At 40.1% G+C, this 15,458-nt stretch overlaps 1 protein-coding gene across 3 annotated transcripts in view; it reads right to left on the reverse strand.

Annotated features, from left to right (window-relative positions):
- Positions 1–15,458, reverse strand: part of ift122 (intraflagellar transport 122 homolog (Chlamydomonas)) — a 190,742-nt gene that overhangs the window by 103,062 nt on the left and 72,222 nt on the right. For all 3 annotated transcript variants that reach the window (XM_060931573.1, XM_060931572.1, XM_060931570.1), the window contains exon 13: positions 5,546–5,710. In XM_060931573.1, coding sequence (XP_060787556.1) covers positions 5,546–5,710 — 165 coding nt within the window. The remainder of the gene's footprint in view (positions 1–5,545; positions 5,711–15,458) is intronic.

Raw genomic sequence — 15,458 nt, forward strand, 5'->3', positions numbered from 1 at the left:
AGAACAGGTTCCAGAGTGGAAAGATCTGGCAACGTTGCCGTTGCGAAGTCGTCTGGATGAGTAGAACGGATTTGTTTACGATGACGTCACAACCACATGACTGAGTGCTTCACGCCGGGTAGAAGTGTAACGAACTCGATGCGAGTTGTCAACAAATCCTATAACTTGGTTCATGAAACGCGCTTACAAAATATTTTCACTGTGAATATTTATTGTGTAATGGTGCAAAGTGAGAGAGAGAGAGAGAATAGCTCTTAGGGCAGAATCAATCCCACCAGCAAAAATAGGGGAAAAAAAAGGAGCGATCTCACCTCTTCAGATGTTGGTTTAAGTCCTACAATACATTCCTCAAAAAGGGCGTAGAACAACAAATTAATCCATCAACGTGTAGCATTCAATTTATTCCGGACCATTAAAGACGCCGCCTTCCGCGTAGAATCATACGTCATCCTCGCCGCCATATTGGATGGGTCAAAGCGGAGAATAAAGATGCCTCATTCATGTGCTGCGTTTAACTGTACCAACAGGTTTGCCGTCCAAACGAGATCACATGGGATTACCTTTCACAGGTGAGACTGGAAAAATACTTTTCATTGTATTTGGTCATTATAATGTAATTTTACGAACAGATTTTTCTGACTTTGTGGCTAATATGAAGTCTCGTGTATAATAGTTTATGCGCATGCGTCCTTACTTCTTCTATTGTTCTGGTGTCTCCGAAGGGACCGTCTTACAGTGCCCCTAGAGGTGTGGCATGTGTATTGCATCGTTTTCAGCAAGCGTTGCGTTGCCATATGGACCTGATATTTTACTGATCGTTGCCCATGTGGACGCGATATTTTTTTAAATAACATCTCGTTGCCGTTGTCGTGTGGATGTAGCCTCAATCTGCTCAAAGGAAGGTCAGTTTTATAGCTTCTCTAAAGAGCTCAACTGTTTTCAGCTGTGCTAACATGATTGTACAAGGGTTTTCTAATCATCCATTAGCCTTCTGAGGCAATGAGCAAACACATTGTACCATTAGAACACTGGAGTGAGAGTTGCTGGAAATGGGCCTCTATAGAGATCTTGCAGTCATGTGACCGGAAAGTACACAGCTGCCATTTTGTCGGTAAAAAACACCGCTGAATACTGCTGCACTCATGTACAAAACGGATAAATTTCAACCGACGGACTACACGGCTCATTTTTCTAATGAACAGATAATTAGATACATGTCTAAAATAAATGACCTACTGATTAGTGACCCTTATGGCTTACCGGACGTAATTTTCATGACCATGTCAGTGGATATTGAACTGCCAGAGGTGGAATACCCAGACGTGTATAATTACCTCATTAACTTTCCCTCGCTGTTCAGTGGTGAAGCACTGCGTGCTTATAAATCTCTGGACAGTTATCTTTACAGAAATTCATGTGACCCCTAAAAGTGTAAAATAATTTTATATCTAGAGACTACAATGATTGTCACACCACTAAAGACCCAATCCACCCCCCCGCCCCAAGCCTTTTCTCAGGTTCCCACTTCCCGGAATTTTTTATTAGAGCAAGTCATAAACTTATGTTGCGAATAACCACATGGATATACTGAAATAAATACATGGCGAACCTGAGATGAAATGGTCACTGCACAGGCGCCAGTGATCGTTCTTTCCAGTCGGTTCCCATGCCTTGTTCTTGTTGTTTGCATCGGCCCGGCCAATAGCAGCAATCCACTTTGCACACCTGTCAGGGTCCCGTGGCAGCCTATGAAACTTTCTTCCCGATTTCTGACCTCTCCTGTTGTGGCATTTATATGCCATACAACTCTCCGGCATTGTGGCACGGTAATATTTGAAGATTTGGGCGAAAAAAAAAACAAAGTCAGTGTTGGAAAGACGGCGGAAATATGGCGTTTGACCGACAAAATGGTGACTGCTTACAATCTGGAGCGGATGTGACATCACGTGCAAGATCTCTATACACCTATGTAGATATTGCACCAAAAACCAGACATTTGCAGCTAGAATAGTCATTTACCACATTAGCAATGTATAGAGTGGATTTCTGATTAGTTTAAAGTGATCATTGAAAAGAACAGTGCTTTTCTTTCAAAAATAAGGACATTTCAAAGTGACCCCACACTTTTGAACGGTAGTGTAAGGGGGGGTCCAGGGGAACACCCCCCGGGAATTTTTTTTCAAAATGAGACCTTACACACCCTATTTCCTGCAATCTGAGCTGTAGTTAATTAAAACACCTGATGCCTATTTTAATACTTATTGAAATAAAAACACTATTATATAGAACAATATGTATCAAAATCAATATGTGTATTGCATTAATTCAAAATAATATCTACATTTTATGGGGACTGGTTATTACTCATTGTCAACATGTTTTTCTAAAAAAATGTCCATTAAAATCCATAGTTATTTACAGTTCCATTAATAATTCAAATTTTCATATATTCAATATATTGAATTAAATAAAAACATTCATATCTTATGGAAACTGACCTTTTCCTAATGTCCACATTACTTGGATATGATTTCTTCACAATGTCTATTTAAACTTTAAAGTTATACAGTTATCAACACTGTCAGCTATAATTGAAATCATCATATATTCAATGTATTGAATCAAACAAATGCATATTTTACGGGGACCGTCTTTATCTTATTGTCCACATCACTTGTATGTTTTCTTCAAAAGGAAAATGTCTATTCACACTTTTTACAGTTAAAAGTTATTTACAGTTCCCAGTTATTTTTGAAACAAATTTTCATTTGATCATTTAGACTTCAGCTTCTTAACCAAAGCCAAAAGCTCATCTCATCTCATTCATTATCTGTAGCCGCTTTATCCTGTTCTATAGGGTCGCACGCAAGCTGGAGCCTATCCCAGCTGACTACGGGCGAAAGGCAGGGTACACCCTGGACAAGTCGCCAGGTCACCACAGGGCTGACACATAGACACAGACAACCATTCACACTCACATTCACACCTACGGTCAATTTAGAGTCACCAGTTAACCTAACCTGCATGCCTTTGGACTGTGGGGGAAACCGGAGCACCCGGAGGAAACCCACGCGGACACGGGGAGAACATGCAAACTCCACACAGAAAGACCCTCGCCGGCCACGGGGCTCGAACCCGGACCTTCTTGCTGTGAGGCGACAGCGCTAACCACTACACCACCGTGCCGCCCCAAAAGCTTATCAGTCCTCTCTTTTTTCCTTTTTCTTTCATTAGCCAGCTCCTCCTGTGTTTTTACATGCTCTAACCTGGCTCTCTTCTGCTCTCTCTCACACTCCTCTCTTGCTTTGCTAAACTTGTTTTTTTATACCAGCATCAATTTCACGTACCTTCGCTTCATCTCGCTTGTCAATAGTATTCGGCATCTTGAGAAAAATCGCCGATTAGAGGAAAGTATTTTTGATATGCAGCTCACGAACATGTGTAAGTTTTGATAAAAGAAAGAGGATGTGGGTGTCTTTGTAAAAACTGTTTTCATTGGCTATTATGGTCTCAACATCGATGTTTTGACCAATAACAATGTAGATAACACAAATTTTACATCACATTCAACGAGATTAAACGAAACTAAAGATGGCGACTTACAAATAACGTGTAAACATCGTTGGAGTTAATAAAGTTTGAACAGCATGAAGGAACATACCCCAACCCCCTGAAATTAATTTAAAAAAAATCTAACGGATTTGGCATAATATAAAAAGCTCGTTTTTTACTCAGAAAAAGCGGAAATCCGACGAAAAGCGGAGAACCCTCATCCCTGAAGCAGTATTTTCAAAGTCATATGATTTTTTTGTATTCAGCACAAGTGCAGCTACAATAATATCTATGTAGTATGTATATCATGATTGTACGTTTAAAAAAAATACCGGATAAATGAAGATGCTGTAAAAAGCAGTTTTAGAACTGTGTTGGAATGTGTGAAGAAACATGACCTTACCCATTGTGATGAACTGTTTTGGTCACTTGAGGTGATTCTATTCAGTCTTAGGAATGTATCAAGCATGCTCCATTGATTTGGATAATTAACTGGCCATCAAAAATATATATGTCCTATTGGTTTGGGATAAAGGGTTGGCAGTAGGAGGGGTATTCAATGAAAAATGTAAAAAAAAAAAAAAATCCATTCCATTCAATGAGAAGAGTGAAAACCCCTCCCACTGCCAACTCTTAATCCCATCAGGTCAAGTGATCAAAACGGTTCGAAAAGATGGGTAAGGTAATGTTTTTTCACACAATCCAACATCATCCTAAACTGCTTTTTACAACAGCTTCATTTATCTGGTATTTTTAAGTTTTACTCTTTTCAGTGGGTCTTGAAATTAACTCTTGTACTATTTTACTCAGTTCAGAGCTACAACCAACTCTGTTGCACAATTACTCAATTTTGTTGCACACAATTTTGCTCCCACTCCAAATTTTACTCTCTAAACTCAAAATAGAGCAAAACTAACTCTTTTTGAGGAAAATACTTTTAACTCTAGAAATATTGCTGTCAGTTTTCCTGTGTATGCACTACAGTGCACGCATATCAACCGATCTGCTCATAATAAATAGAAGAAATATTTATACTTACTCGCGTTGATCTTCGACTGGATCGGGTCAAAGATCAAAATGACACCGCTCATCATCAGTGTCGCAGTTCTCAAGATCTGATGAACCGCTGAAATTGAATCTCTGTCCTGAATCATCTGAAGCGCTCTCTCACAAATCCGTGTGCCATCTCGCAACACATTTTACCTCCAAACAGGTAGCCTAAACTATGGCTGACAGATTTATCCTGTTTACGGTGGGCGTTCCCACCGCGAAAGAGAAACCAATCGAAAGCAAAACAGTGAAAGTGATCATTATGCTGTTACCATGTGAATAGTCTTTTATGAACGTGTAAGTGGGAGCTAAACTGCTCCCACTTACACGTAGTCTAAACCTGCCGAGTTTCACCGACTCCAGAGGGTTAAAACCTAATGGGAGTGCCAGGTAGCTTATAAAATATATGCAACAATATAATGATTGTAATCTTCTAAATCAAATCAATCAATCTCATAATTTACCATGTTTTCAGGTTTCATTTTCACTCCCTGTGACATTTCTCATTTTCAATCATTGGTGCGAATACAGCTTTAGACATACAACCCAAGCTAAGATTCTTTCTTGGGTGTCGAGAATAAATTCTTTGAGGGACCAGGAGAAAATCTGTGTCCAGTAAATCTTTTTCTCAAATGTATGCAGCAGATTAGAGGACTTCTGTAGCGCACATGAGTTTTGTATGCTATTATCATTGTCAAAACTATACTGTTATCTATGGAGTATCTGTGAATTAGACGTGGACAACATGCCATATTTCTTTAACTTCTTGTCTTAAAGTTCCTGAAGCTGGCTTGCATTGCTTGTAGCCTGGGTTCGAGCTAAACTGGAAGCGTAATTCTGTGGCGCGAAACTGGTAAACCCACCATCATCTGCCTGCATCTCTCTGATAAACAGGAAACACAAAGGGAAGTGGTTGTGTGATCAATCTGGATCTGGGCCTAACCTGGAAAAGCAGCTCTTTGGTCTGGATGTCGTAGACCAGGCAGGTGTTGTGCTCGTCCACGACGGCCAGCTTACTGCGAGATGTGCTCATGTCCAAGCAGCGCACAGATGTGTTCTGCTTCAGCAGTGTGATAGGGAATGGGTTATCCACAAAGATCTTCAAAATCTGCCCAACCACAGAACATATATGTTAGACCTGCTGTATTGTCTGGCTAATATACTGTAAGCACAGGTAAGAATGTGAAACACCTAATAAAAATATACCTCAGATTTTGCTGTGCAAATCCCATGAATTTGCTAATAGAGGCTTTGCACCGTCACACGACCCCCACAGCAACGGTAACTACGCCGCCATGCTTGTAGTGCTTTGTTCAGACGAGTTAGCGCTTACTGATCAGTATGGGAAGGTTTGGCTGCATTTTTGGGTGTGCAAATCATTTTGAACAAAACAAAGACATCAGATTTTTTTTTAAATTTACCTAATGTAATTCATCTTCGGGGGGAAAAGAACTAGAGAAATTTCTAAACATAGAACGGAAAAAAATGGCTCGCAAACATTCCGCGGGACTCGGTGTCAAACGGAGAGGTCAAAAACCTTATGGTATGCTCACTTCATTTCCACGAAGGTAAGAATTAAAAAAAAAAAATCAGAAGTGCAGCGTGGTGCTCATTCTTATACAGTGAAGCGAACATGAGCCTCTACACAGCAGCTCGGCACAGCGTAACCTTCACCGAGACTTAAAAAGTGCATTTATATTCGGGGATCCTTCGGAGTACGTTGTGCGTGCGCTTGGGACCCAGTCATTATGGGAAACACCTGATGCTGATTTGAGCACAATCAGCATGCGCATATAAGGACACAGAGACTTTGTAAAGTATTCTGTCAGGTCTGCGGCGGTAAACGGATCTAAGTGCAGGCGTGATATTTACAAAAACAAACCACAAACGAAACCGAAAGCAGAGTCATAAACATGGTTAGAAATAAACATGACAGTGATAATGATAATACTTCACAAAGCCTCTATGTCCTTCTATGCATGTGCTGATTGCCCTCAAATCACAGAGTCCCGCCGAATGTTTTTTCACCCATTTTTCCCTTCTATGTTTAGAAATCTATCTAGCTTTTTCCCCTATGATGACAAATTACTTTTGGTAAATTAAAAAAATCTGATGCTTTTATTTCGTTCAAAACGATTTGCATATCCAAAAACGTAGCAAAACCTTCCCATACCGATCAATGACAACTAACTCGGCTGAATGAAGCACGGCAAGCTGCTTCCTGTCCTAGCGGCGTAGTTACCGTTCCTATGGGGGTCATGTGACAGTGCAAAGCCTCTATACAGACAAAAGAACTGTTTAATCATTTTCTAATAGTTAGTGACTCAATAGGGTTGATGTCATCGAAAATAGTGGCTGCGTTCCCACAATATTAAACCCATGTTTAAAACCGAGGCCAGTCCAAATGAACAAACGCACATACGAGAAAACCACAGTTAGTTTTAACAACAAACAGGTGAGGTAGGAGGGTAGCGTTTCGACGCCCATTATATAAACATTATTGATGGACACAAAAAAGAAAAAGAAATTCGCCAGAGGCAACTAATTACAGCACACACACTAAACAGTTATTCCATGAAATCGAGTCTCACATGAGCTGATAGCCGATGAGGAGCATAGCGCCGAGTTGGCTATTAGCCGTGTACGACGAGATTGAGTGGAATAACTGGTTTATTCTATCCACATTCACTGGATTTTGAGAAACAGAGCATTTTTATGATTATTTGTTGCAAATTCGATCAATAAAAACTTGACACAAAATGTCCGACAAAATAATTTCCGCTTAGAATGTAAACAAACCGGCAGTAGCAATTTGTGAATAATACAATAATAATAATAATAATTCTTGAAAAATAAAAAAAGACGTTCTCACCACCAAATACTTTTATTCCATATTTTGTTGCTTTTTTCCTATTTTTTGGGGTTTTGTTTTCGAGTAGAGTTTTTATTTCGTCTTCGGTTGGTTCAGTAATACGGTCCGCTATGTTCTTCTTTAGGGTTTTTTGGTGGTTGGCAAACCAACTTAAAGGTGCATTACTGCCACCGACTGGGCTGGAGTGTGGAACAGGAGATATTGAGATATTCTTTTATCTATTTCTGTTTCTTTTAAATACTTGATAAAGTGATATATCTGACTTGATGAGTGCCGCCATTTTGTTTTCCCCTACTCACGGTATATGAGCTGATTTCCTAGTAGTAGAGTAGCCAATCAGAGCGCGCGATTGCTCATATCCAGTGAATGTACACTACCGTTCAAAAGTTTGGGGTCACTTTGAAATGTCCTTATTTTTGAAAGAAAAGCACTGTTCTTTTCAATGACGATCACTTTAAACTAATCAGAAATCCACTCTATACATTGCTAATGTGGTAAATGACTATTCTAGCTGCAAATGTCTGGTTTTTGGTGCAATATCTCCATAGGTGTATAGAGGCCCATTTCCAGCAACTCTCACTCCAGTGTTCTAATGGTACAATGTGTTTGCTCATTGCCTCAGAAGGCTAATGGATGATTAGAAAACCCTTGTACAATCATGTTAGCACAGCTGAAAACAGTTGAGCTCTTTAGAGAAGCTATAAAACTGACCTTCCTTTGAGCAGATTGAGTTTCTGGAGCATCACATTTGTGGGGTCGATTAAATGCTCAAAATGGCCAGAAAAATGTCTTGACTAGATTTTCTATTCATTTTACAACTTATGGTGGTAAATAAAAGTGTGACTTTTCATGGAAAACACAACATTGTCTGGGTGACCCCAAACTTTTGAACAGTAGTGTAGATAGAATAAATAGCTGCATCTTATCTTGTAGTCTGCGCAACTCTGCTATATTTACAGCAGTGGCGGCTGGTAGTCTTTCAAACAGGGGAGGCTGGTCGGTTACGATATTTCCAGATTTTAAAAGAAAAAACACATCAATTTTGCCCATACTCTTGCCTCTGATCTGGCTGATTGTTGGCAGCGTCACAAACTGTGAAATAACAGGTTCTTTTGGCCCATTAGCCTACTGTCCAATATACATGATGGTGGTGTTGGGGGTGTGTGTATATTTTAACATTTTATATTTTAAAATTGTGGCATGTTGTTTAAAAATTGACCTAGGCTGTGTTTTTGTTTAAAAATGTTTTCCAAATTGTAGCTGTGTTTAATTCATATCCAGAAAAACATATATTCCAATATAATATACTCAGCATAAACATTTTAAATAGATTCTATATTTTTGGTCCATCCATGACATATTACTAAAGTAGCCTATTTACTGTTGTTGATGTGGGTCACTTGCTGTTAGCCAATTCACTTTCTTGTACCAGGAGAGCTGAAAGGAACGAGTATTATTCCCTACCTTTTTCACCAAGTCAGTTTGAGGCGTTGGTCTACCCTGCTCTTTAATTTTAATTTTTTTCTCGAAAGGAAGGCTGGCAAATGGCTTCGCCAAAATTAAATCAGCAATGCTTGGCATCCGTGGGCAGCTTTCTTGCTAGCTGACTAGCCCCCTCAAGTTCAAGTTCAGTCACTCAAATAAACGACATTTCTGGAACTAAGATAGCAAACTTGACAACACTATATTTACACTTTATTTACAATGAAAATATATACAAACTAAAAAAGCTGGTAGAAACCGTATGTAATGAATGAAATCGAAATGTAAGCTGATCGCTTACAATACACCACAGCACTTGCAAATCCGCATGGGACTGAACTGATGTTGCCAGATACTGCTGACGTTATCCAGCCCAAAATATGTTCAAAACCCGCCAAAATGCACTTAAAACCGCCCAATTGGGCGGGAAACCCCCCAATCTGGCAACACTGTACCGCTGCCTGTCTATAGTTGAAACGAGCTGTCAATCAAAGAAAATATCCGGCCACTTTCACCAATCACCAGTCTCCTCGCGGAAACTGCCATGTCCCTCCCATGTGAGGCTTGGAGTCCATAGGCGGGCGTTTTCGCAGTATTTGTCCAATAACCGTCTTGCATTTTGAGATTGAAAAGCGCATAGCTCCCAAATGCCGTTGAAGTCCATTGAGGCTGGGAGTCCGTGAGACTCCGTGGGCGGGCATTTTCGCAGTATTTGTCCAATAATCGTCTTGCATTTTGAGATTGACAAGCGCATAGCTCCCAATCCACTGAGACTGGGCTGCATCGCACTGTCACGAGGGGGAAAAACTCACGCACACATTAGGCGAAGTGGGGAAAGTTATAACGGAATGTTTTCGCACTGTAGTTGGGTTGAGCACATATATTTCTATGATTCTGGATCTGAAATAGCAATGTTATAAGGTCGGCTATAACATAAGCCTAGCGCAATTCATCCTACACCATGTTCGTCATTTTTAGAGGAGGCTGAGCCTCCCTCGTTGTCTTAGAGCAATCGCCCGTGATTTACAGTGTCAAACAGTGATCTACTTACCTGGTAGAAAATAAACATGCACTCATAAATTAAAATATTTAGAAATACACTCACGGCCACTTTATTAGGCACACCCGTAAACCTGCTCATTCATGCAGTTATCCGTTCAGCTGGACATGCTGCAGCAGCGCAGTGTATAAAATCATGCAGATACAGGACATATTCTCACCTAAGCAACAGAATGTGTGGAAACTGTGATCTTGGTGACTTTGACTGTGGCACAGTTCTTGGTGCCAGACAGTATTTCAGAAACTGCTGATCTCCTGGGATTTTCACACACAACAGTCTCTAGAGTTTACACAAAATGGTGCAAAAAAAAAAAAAAAAAACCATCATCATCCAGTAATTGGCAGTTCTGCAGGTGGAAACGTCGTGTTGATGAGCGAGGTTAGAAAAGAATGGCCAGGCGGGTGTGAGCTGACAAGAAGGCTACAAAAACTCAAATAAACGCTCTTGTACAACCATGGTGAGTAGAAAAGCTCACTCTCAGAACACACAGCACAGTGAACTTTGACACAAATGGTCGACAAGAGCAGAAGACCACGCTGAAGAGCTGAAGATTGGAAAAACGTCTTGGGGCTGATGCCATATGATTGGCTGACTGGATGAATGAACAAGTGAACAGATGTTTATAAACAGATTGATTATAAAATACTACTATTGACCTTTAACCCTTTGGTGACTGACCCCTTGAAAATGGTTCCTCCAGGAACGATGACGTTTCAGTTGTCAAGACAACGGAAAAACTAAAATACAAAAACAGAAAGATACGTCACAATGCTCTTGTGCACAAAACAAAATGCTCTTGTATTTGTATTTTAGTTTTTCCATTGTCTTGACAACTGAAACGTCATGGTTCCTGGAGGAACCATTTTCAAGGGGTCAGTCACCAAAGGGTTAAAGCACTAAATGGTCTCGCACCACAGTACCTGAGTGAACTTCTGGTCCTCTATGACCCGCCACGCCTACTTAGATCAAAAGGTGCAGGCTATCTGCTGGTACCTCGTATAGTGAAGGCTACATCAGGGGGCAGAGCCTTTTCTTACAAAGCCCCACAGTTATGGAACAGCCTTCCAAGTAATGTTCGGGAATCAGACACAGTCTCAGCATTTAAGTCTAGGCTGAAAACATATCTGTTTAGTCAAGCCTTTTGTTAATGGTGTTTATGAGGTAAAGGTGTAGATCTAGAGGGTCCTCAGACATAGAGTGTTTTGGTAAACTGGGCTGTATGGATGCTGTCAGTCCCCACTCGCTTGCTCACTCGAGTTTGTTGACGGTGTAGTGGCTGGCTGCTTTATGTCCCGGGGCTCCCTCATGCCTGTGTTACCTTCTGGCTCTCTCCTTTTAGTTATGCTGTCATAGTTAGTTGCCGGAGTCCCTGCTTGTACTCGGTGCAATATGTATACTGCTCCTACTTATTCAGGTGACATTGGGCATACCTAACCACCTGTGTTTTCTTTCCCTCCCCTCCCCCACCCCAAATCTGTCCCTCTGAGTTACATGGAGTCAACAGGAAATCTTTTGGTGGAGAGGGTGGAGACCTCGACTGGCTATCGTAGCCTGCAGGGAATCGGCCGTCAGACATTCTGTCGCATGTCCCAGACCCGGTGAAATGTCACTGAATTGTCTTGGCCAGCCCTAAGGGTCCCATCTGCATCTCATCATTGCTGAGGAGTGTGCTCCCATCACCCAATCAAGCATCCAGCCAGAGCAGGTCATGATATATTTTTTACCATATTAACATGCCATTGTTGTGTGTTATGCCTGATGTAAAGACTCTCGTCTCTGCGAGCCTACCACACAGATTTAATACTTGTCATTTTTAGGGCATACCTAACAACGTGTTTTCTTTCTCTCTCTCTCTTCCCCCCCCCCATCTGTCCCTCTGAGTTACATGTTGGTCCTGGGATTGAGATGCTGGCCTCTTCTGCCCCTCGGACCTGCTTGATCCATCCTGGTGCCCTGTGTCTGGTCGGAGTTTTATTGCACCGCTCCTGTGAAGGACGGCCCCATGAGGACAGTTGAGGGTTATACCTGGAGGACGCTCTGGACTCTTACAGTAATGCTTTTATGGCTGAGGACTACAGTTGTCTTGCTAACTTTAGGACTGCAATTGTCATGAACAGTTTTGCACTCAAGTTTCCATCAATGAAGAGTTATAACATCAACGAAACTGTCCTCATGTTAAAACTGTTAATATTATAGTCAGGCTGTCTGTTGTCGCCCAAATGAGGATGGGTTCCCTTTTGAGTCTGGTTCCTCTCGAGGTTTCTTCCTCATGTCGTCTGAGGGAGTTTTTCCTTGCCACCGTCGCCACAGGCTTGCTCATTGGGGATAGATTAGGGATAAAATTAGCTCATGTTTTAAGTCGTTCAAATTCTGTAAAGCTGCTTTGCGACAATGTTTATTGTTAAAAGCGCTTTACAAATAAACTTGACTTGATGTTCCGAATAGTGGCCAGTGAGCATATATTGTACTGTGCAGAAGTCTTAGGCGCATGTAAAGAAATGCTGGAGACCAAAAAAATTTTAAAAAATACTATAAACAGTAAGCAGTACGCCATAATAAATGAAACAAAGTCAGTATTTGGTGTGAGACGACCCTTTGCTTTAAAAAAAAATAGTAGTCTCAGGTGCAGTTTTATAAGAAAATGAGCTGTAGGTTTTACTGAGCATCTTCCAGAACCTTCTGGACACTTTGACATGTCGCACTCGCTTCTTCATTTTGCACCAAAACCCAGTAGCCTTCATTATGTTTTCTTTTTTAATCTGAAAAGTGCTCTCTTCTGTAATACGCTGCTCAGATACAAACTTTTTTTTTCCTGTAACATTTAATTTTGTGCTGGAAAAAAACGAACGTTTAGAACTTTAAAATGCTTTTGTACTGACTCGGTAATGTAGTGGCGAACTGTTACTATTAGAGCTGGGACTTCAGCTCAGCCAAACCTTAGCCAGACACACCAAAACAGCAACAGGGCAAAGGATTTTGTAAGGGATTAGCGGCAGGCTCCAGGTCGCTCTGTTGTGTGTCGTTGTCGATGTTGATTTTAAAAGTAACTAAGTAAATTACACAGGGAAATGAATACTTAAAGTGCATATTACAGGTAAATTCAGGAGCAAGATCAATGTAATTCTCCTGTTTTATATTAAATTTGGGTCAAATATCTGTAACATTCTGCATTCTCTGCAAATTTATTTTACCTTGCGCAATACCAGAAAAATTCAGTTGAAATCAAGCCATTTGAGGCGAATTGGTCCGCCTCTGAAAAAACTTGGCATTTGGATTTCCCGGCAAACACTGATTTTCGTGACGTCGCGTGCAGGACGCCTCCCTCTGAATCCTACGTCAGCGTTGGTTTGTTTATGAGAAAACGACCTGGTGGTTTTCTGCAAATTTCTTCAACGTTATCGCATAATTATTAAAATGGTTAACAGATGTATCGTAGGAGGGTGTAGCAACACCAATCTTGATGGGATTAGTCATCGTTTTCCAAAAGACTGGGCAATGAGAGAGAAATGGGAGCGCTTGGTCTACACAGGCTGTGCACTGAAACCGTGCAAAGCTCTCGCAGCCTGCTGGCGCTTCCGCAGGTAACGTCACGAATCTGGCTCCAGACTCCCTTGGGATTTTTCCAGACGCGTTTTGTTATTTTATTTTTTTCTGCTGTAGACAGATGGCCTTGTGCAAAATTACCCTTCTGGATGAGTGTGTAAAGGGACATACTTTCATATAAAAAAAAAAAAACGAAATTGGTCCAGAATATCCCCTTTAAGTCTGAGTGAAAAATACTGTCGTGAGCGTGCGTGGAAGAAGAGTCTGGAACAGAAATCTTAATTTCTCAGTCATTAGCCTGTGCTACTTGCTCTTGATAGCACTGTCTTGACTGCTTTATTAGCATTCGCTAACACTACTGAGAAACGACTTGAGGTTAAGCTCACATTGGCCTTTGAGAAGGCCTAGGGCGATAAAATTTTTGGTCCCTCCCACTATAAATCAAAATCTGACTGGTTAATTCACCTGTCACTTCCTATATAAACACACACTGCCATGGCCTTCTGTCCCGGCAATGAAGTCCTAACCAATGAGTGAGCAGCTCGAAACTCTTCTCAAGCTAGACACAACAAACAAAACATCTCCTTGGATAACTCGATTTTAATGTTTTCAGGACAGTAACCCTTTCATTTCTGAAGCACATTTGATAGAAAATGAGGCCAAATTAGAATTAGAAGAGAATAATTCTAATGAAAGAATGAAAGTAATTAAAGAATGAAAGAAATTAAATGTAATATTTGAAATGCTGATATGTTTGAGGCTTCTCTGAAGGCCTACAAGACCCTGACGGTTCCCTTCTGTGATAATGTAGAAGTCATAAAATAGAAATTTATAATAAACTTTGTATGAAAAAAAAAAGACTTTTCCACAGTACTGTATTTTATGATAAAGCTAAAATCATGCAATTTTTATCTAATGCGGGAGGATATCGCTATCGCTCTGTCCGTCTGTCAACATTTCAGTTTCCGGAGGATAGCTCAAAAACTAGAGCAGTGGCTACAATTATCGACACCTTAACGATCTTTTGGCCGTTTCAAAAGTAGAAAAGACTTTCAATACGTAAATTGTGCATGAATAATTACTCAAACTTCCACTGGAATAAAAATGAGTTGATTCCTGATTACTTAGCGTATCAGATCACGTGACACCGTTCCACAGTTATCGACACCTTTGTCCACAGTTATCGACACCATTCCACAATTATCGACATCCAGATGATTATTTGTTAAAAAAAATAACTGCTATGTGGTATCAGGTAAACAAAACAGTTTTTATTTAAAAGTTGTTTTACACAGACTTATATTTAGTACAAAATGTCTTTTATATAAATATATGGATGTCGGTGCTTACGTACTGTAAATGAGGAAGTAATTCTAATGCTTGTAAACAAGTGAGCTGCAGAAAATCTATTTGTTCCACTTTCTAAGTATTTTCGTAGATCACATTTTATTAATCATTTGTTGTTGTTTGTATTAATTTCTAGTTTTGTAGTTTACCAGTAAATATCAACAGGGAATTGACATTGTAACCACACGAAAATCCAGGTCAAAGGTCGCATGTCATTCCTCGAACCAAAAAACGTTATATATTTACATCTAAAAATATAAAATGTCCACTGATATTGTAATATGTGGTAGATATTTACAACAAACTGCAAAAAATATTTTCTGAATGGAACAGAAAAATCCGAATATTTCAAGCATGTCATTTTTTTATATGCTAGGAATTTAATTCTGGTCTAATTCTATTTATTGCAACAGGATTCCAAATACTCTATAAACATTCCATTCTGTTATGAATCAGAAAAAAAAATTATAAAATCACAGCACCTTTATTTTATTTTAAAGTACTTCATCTACTTCAACAACGTTACACAAAGATCGATCCATAACAGTTGTA

The sequence above is a fragment of the Neoarius graeffei genome, chromosome 10 (genome assembly GCF_027579695.1).
Source record: "Neoarius graeffei isolate fNeoGra1 chromosome 10, fNeoGra1.pri, whole genome shotgun sequence".
In the NCBI taxonomy this organism is placed as follows: domain Eukaryota; kingdom Metazoa; phylum Chordata; class Actinopteri; order Siluriformes; family Ariidae; genus Neoarius; species Neoarius graeffei.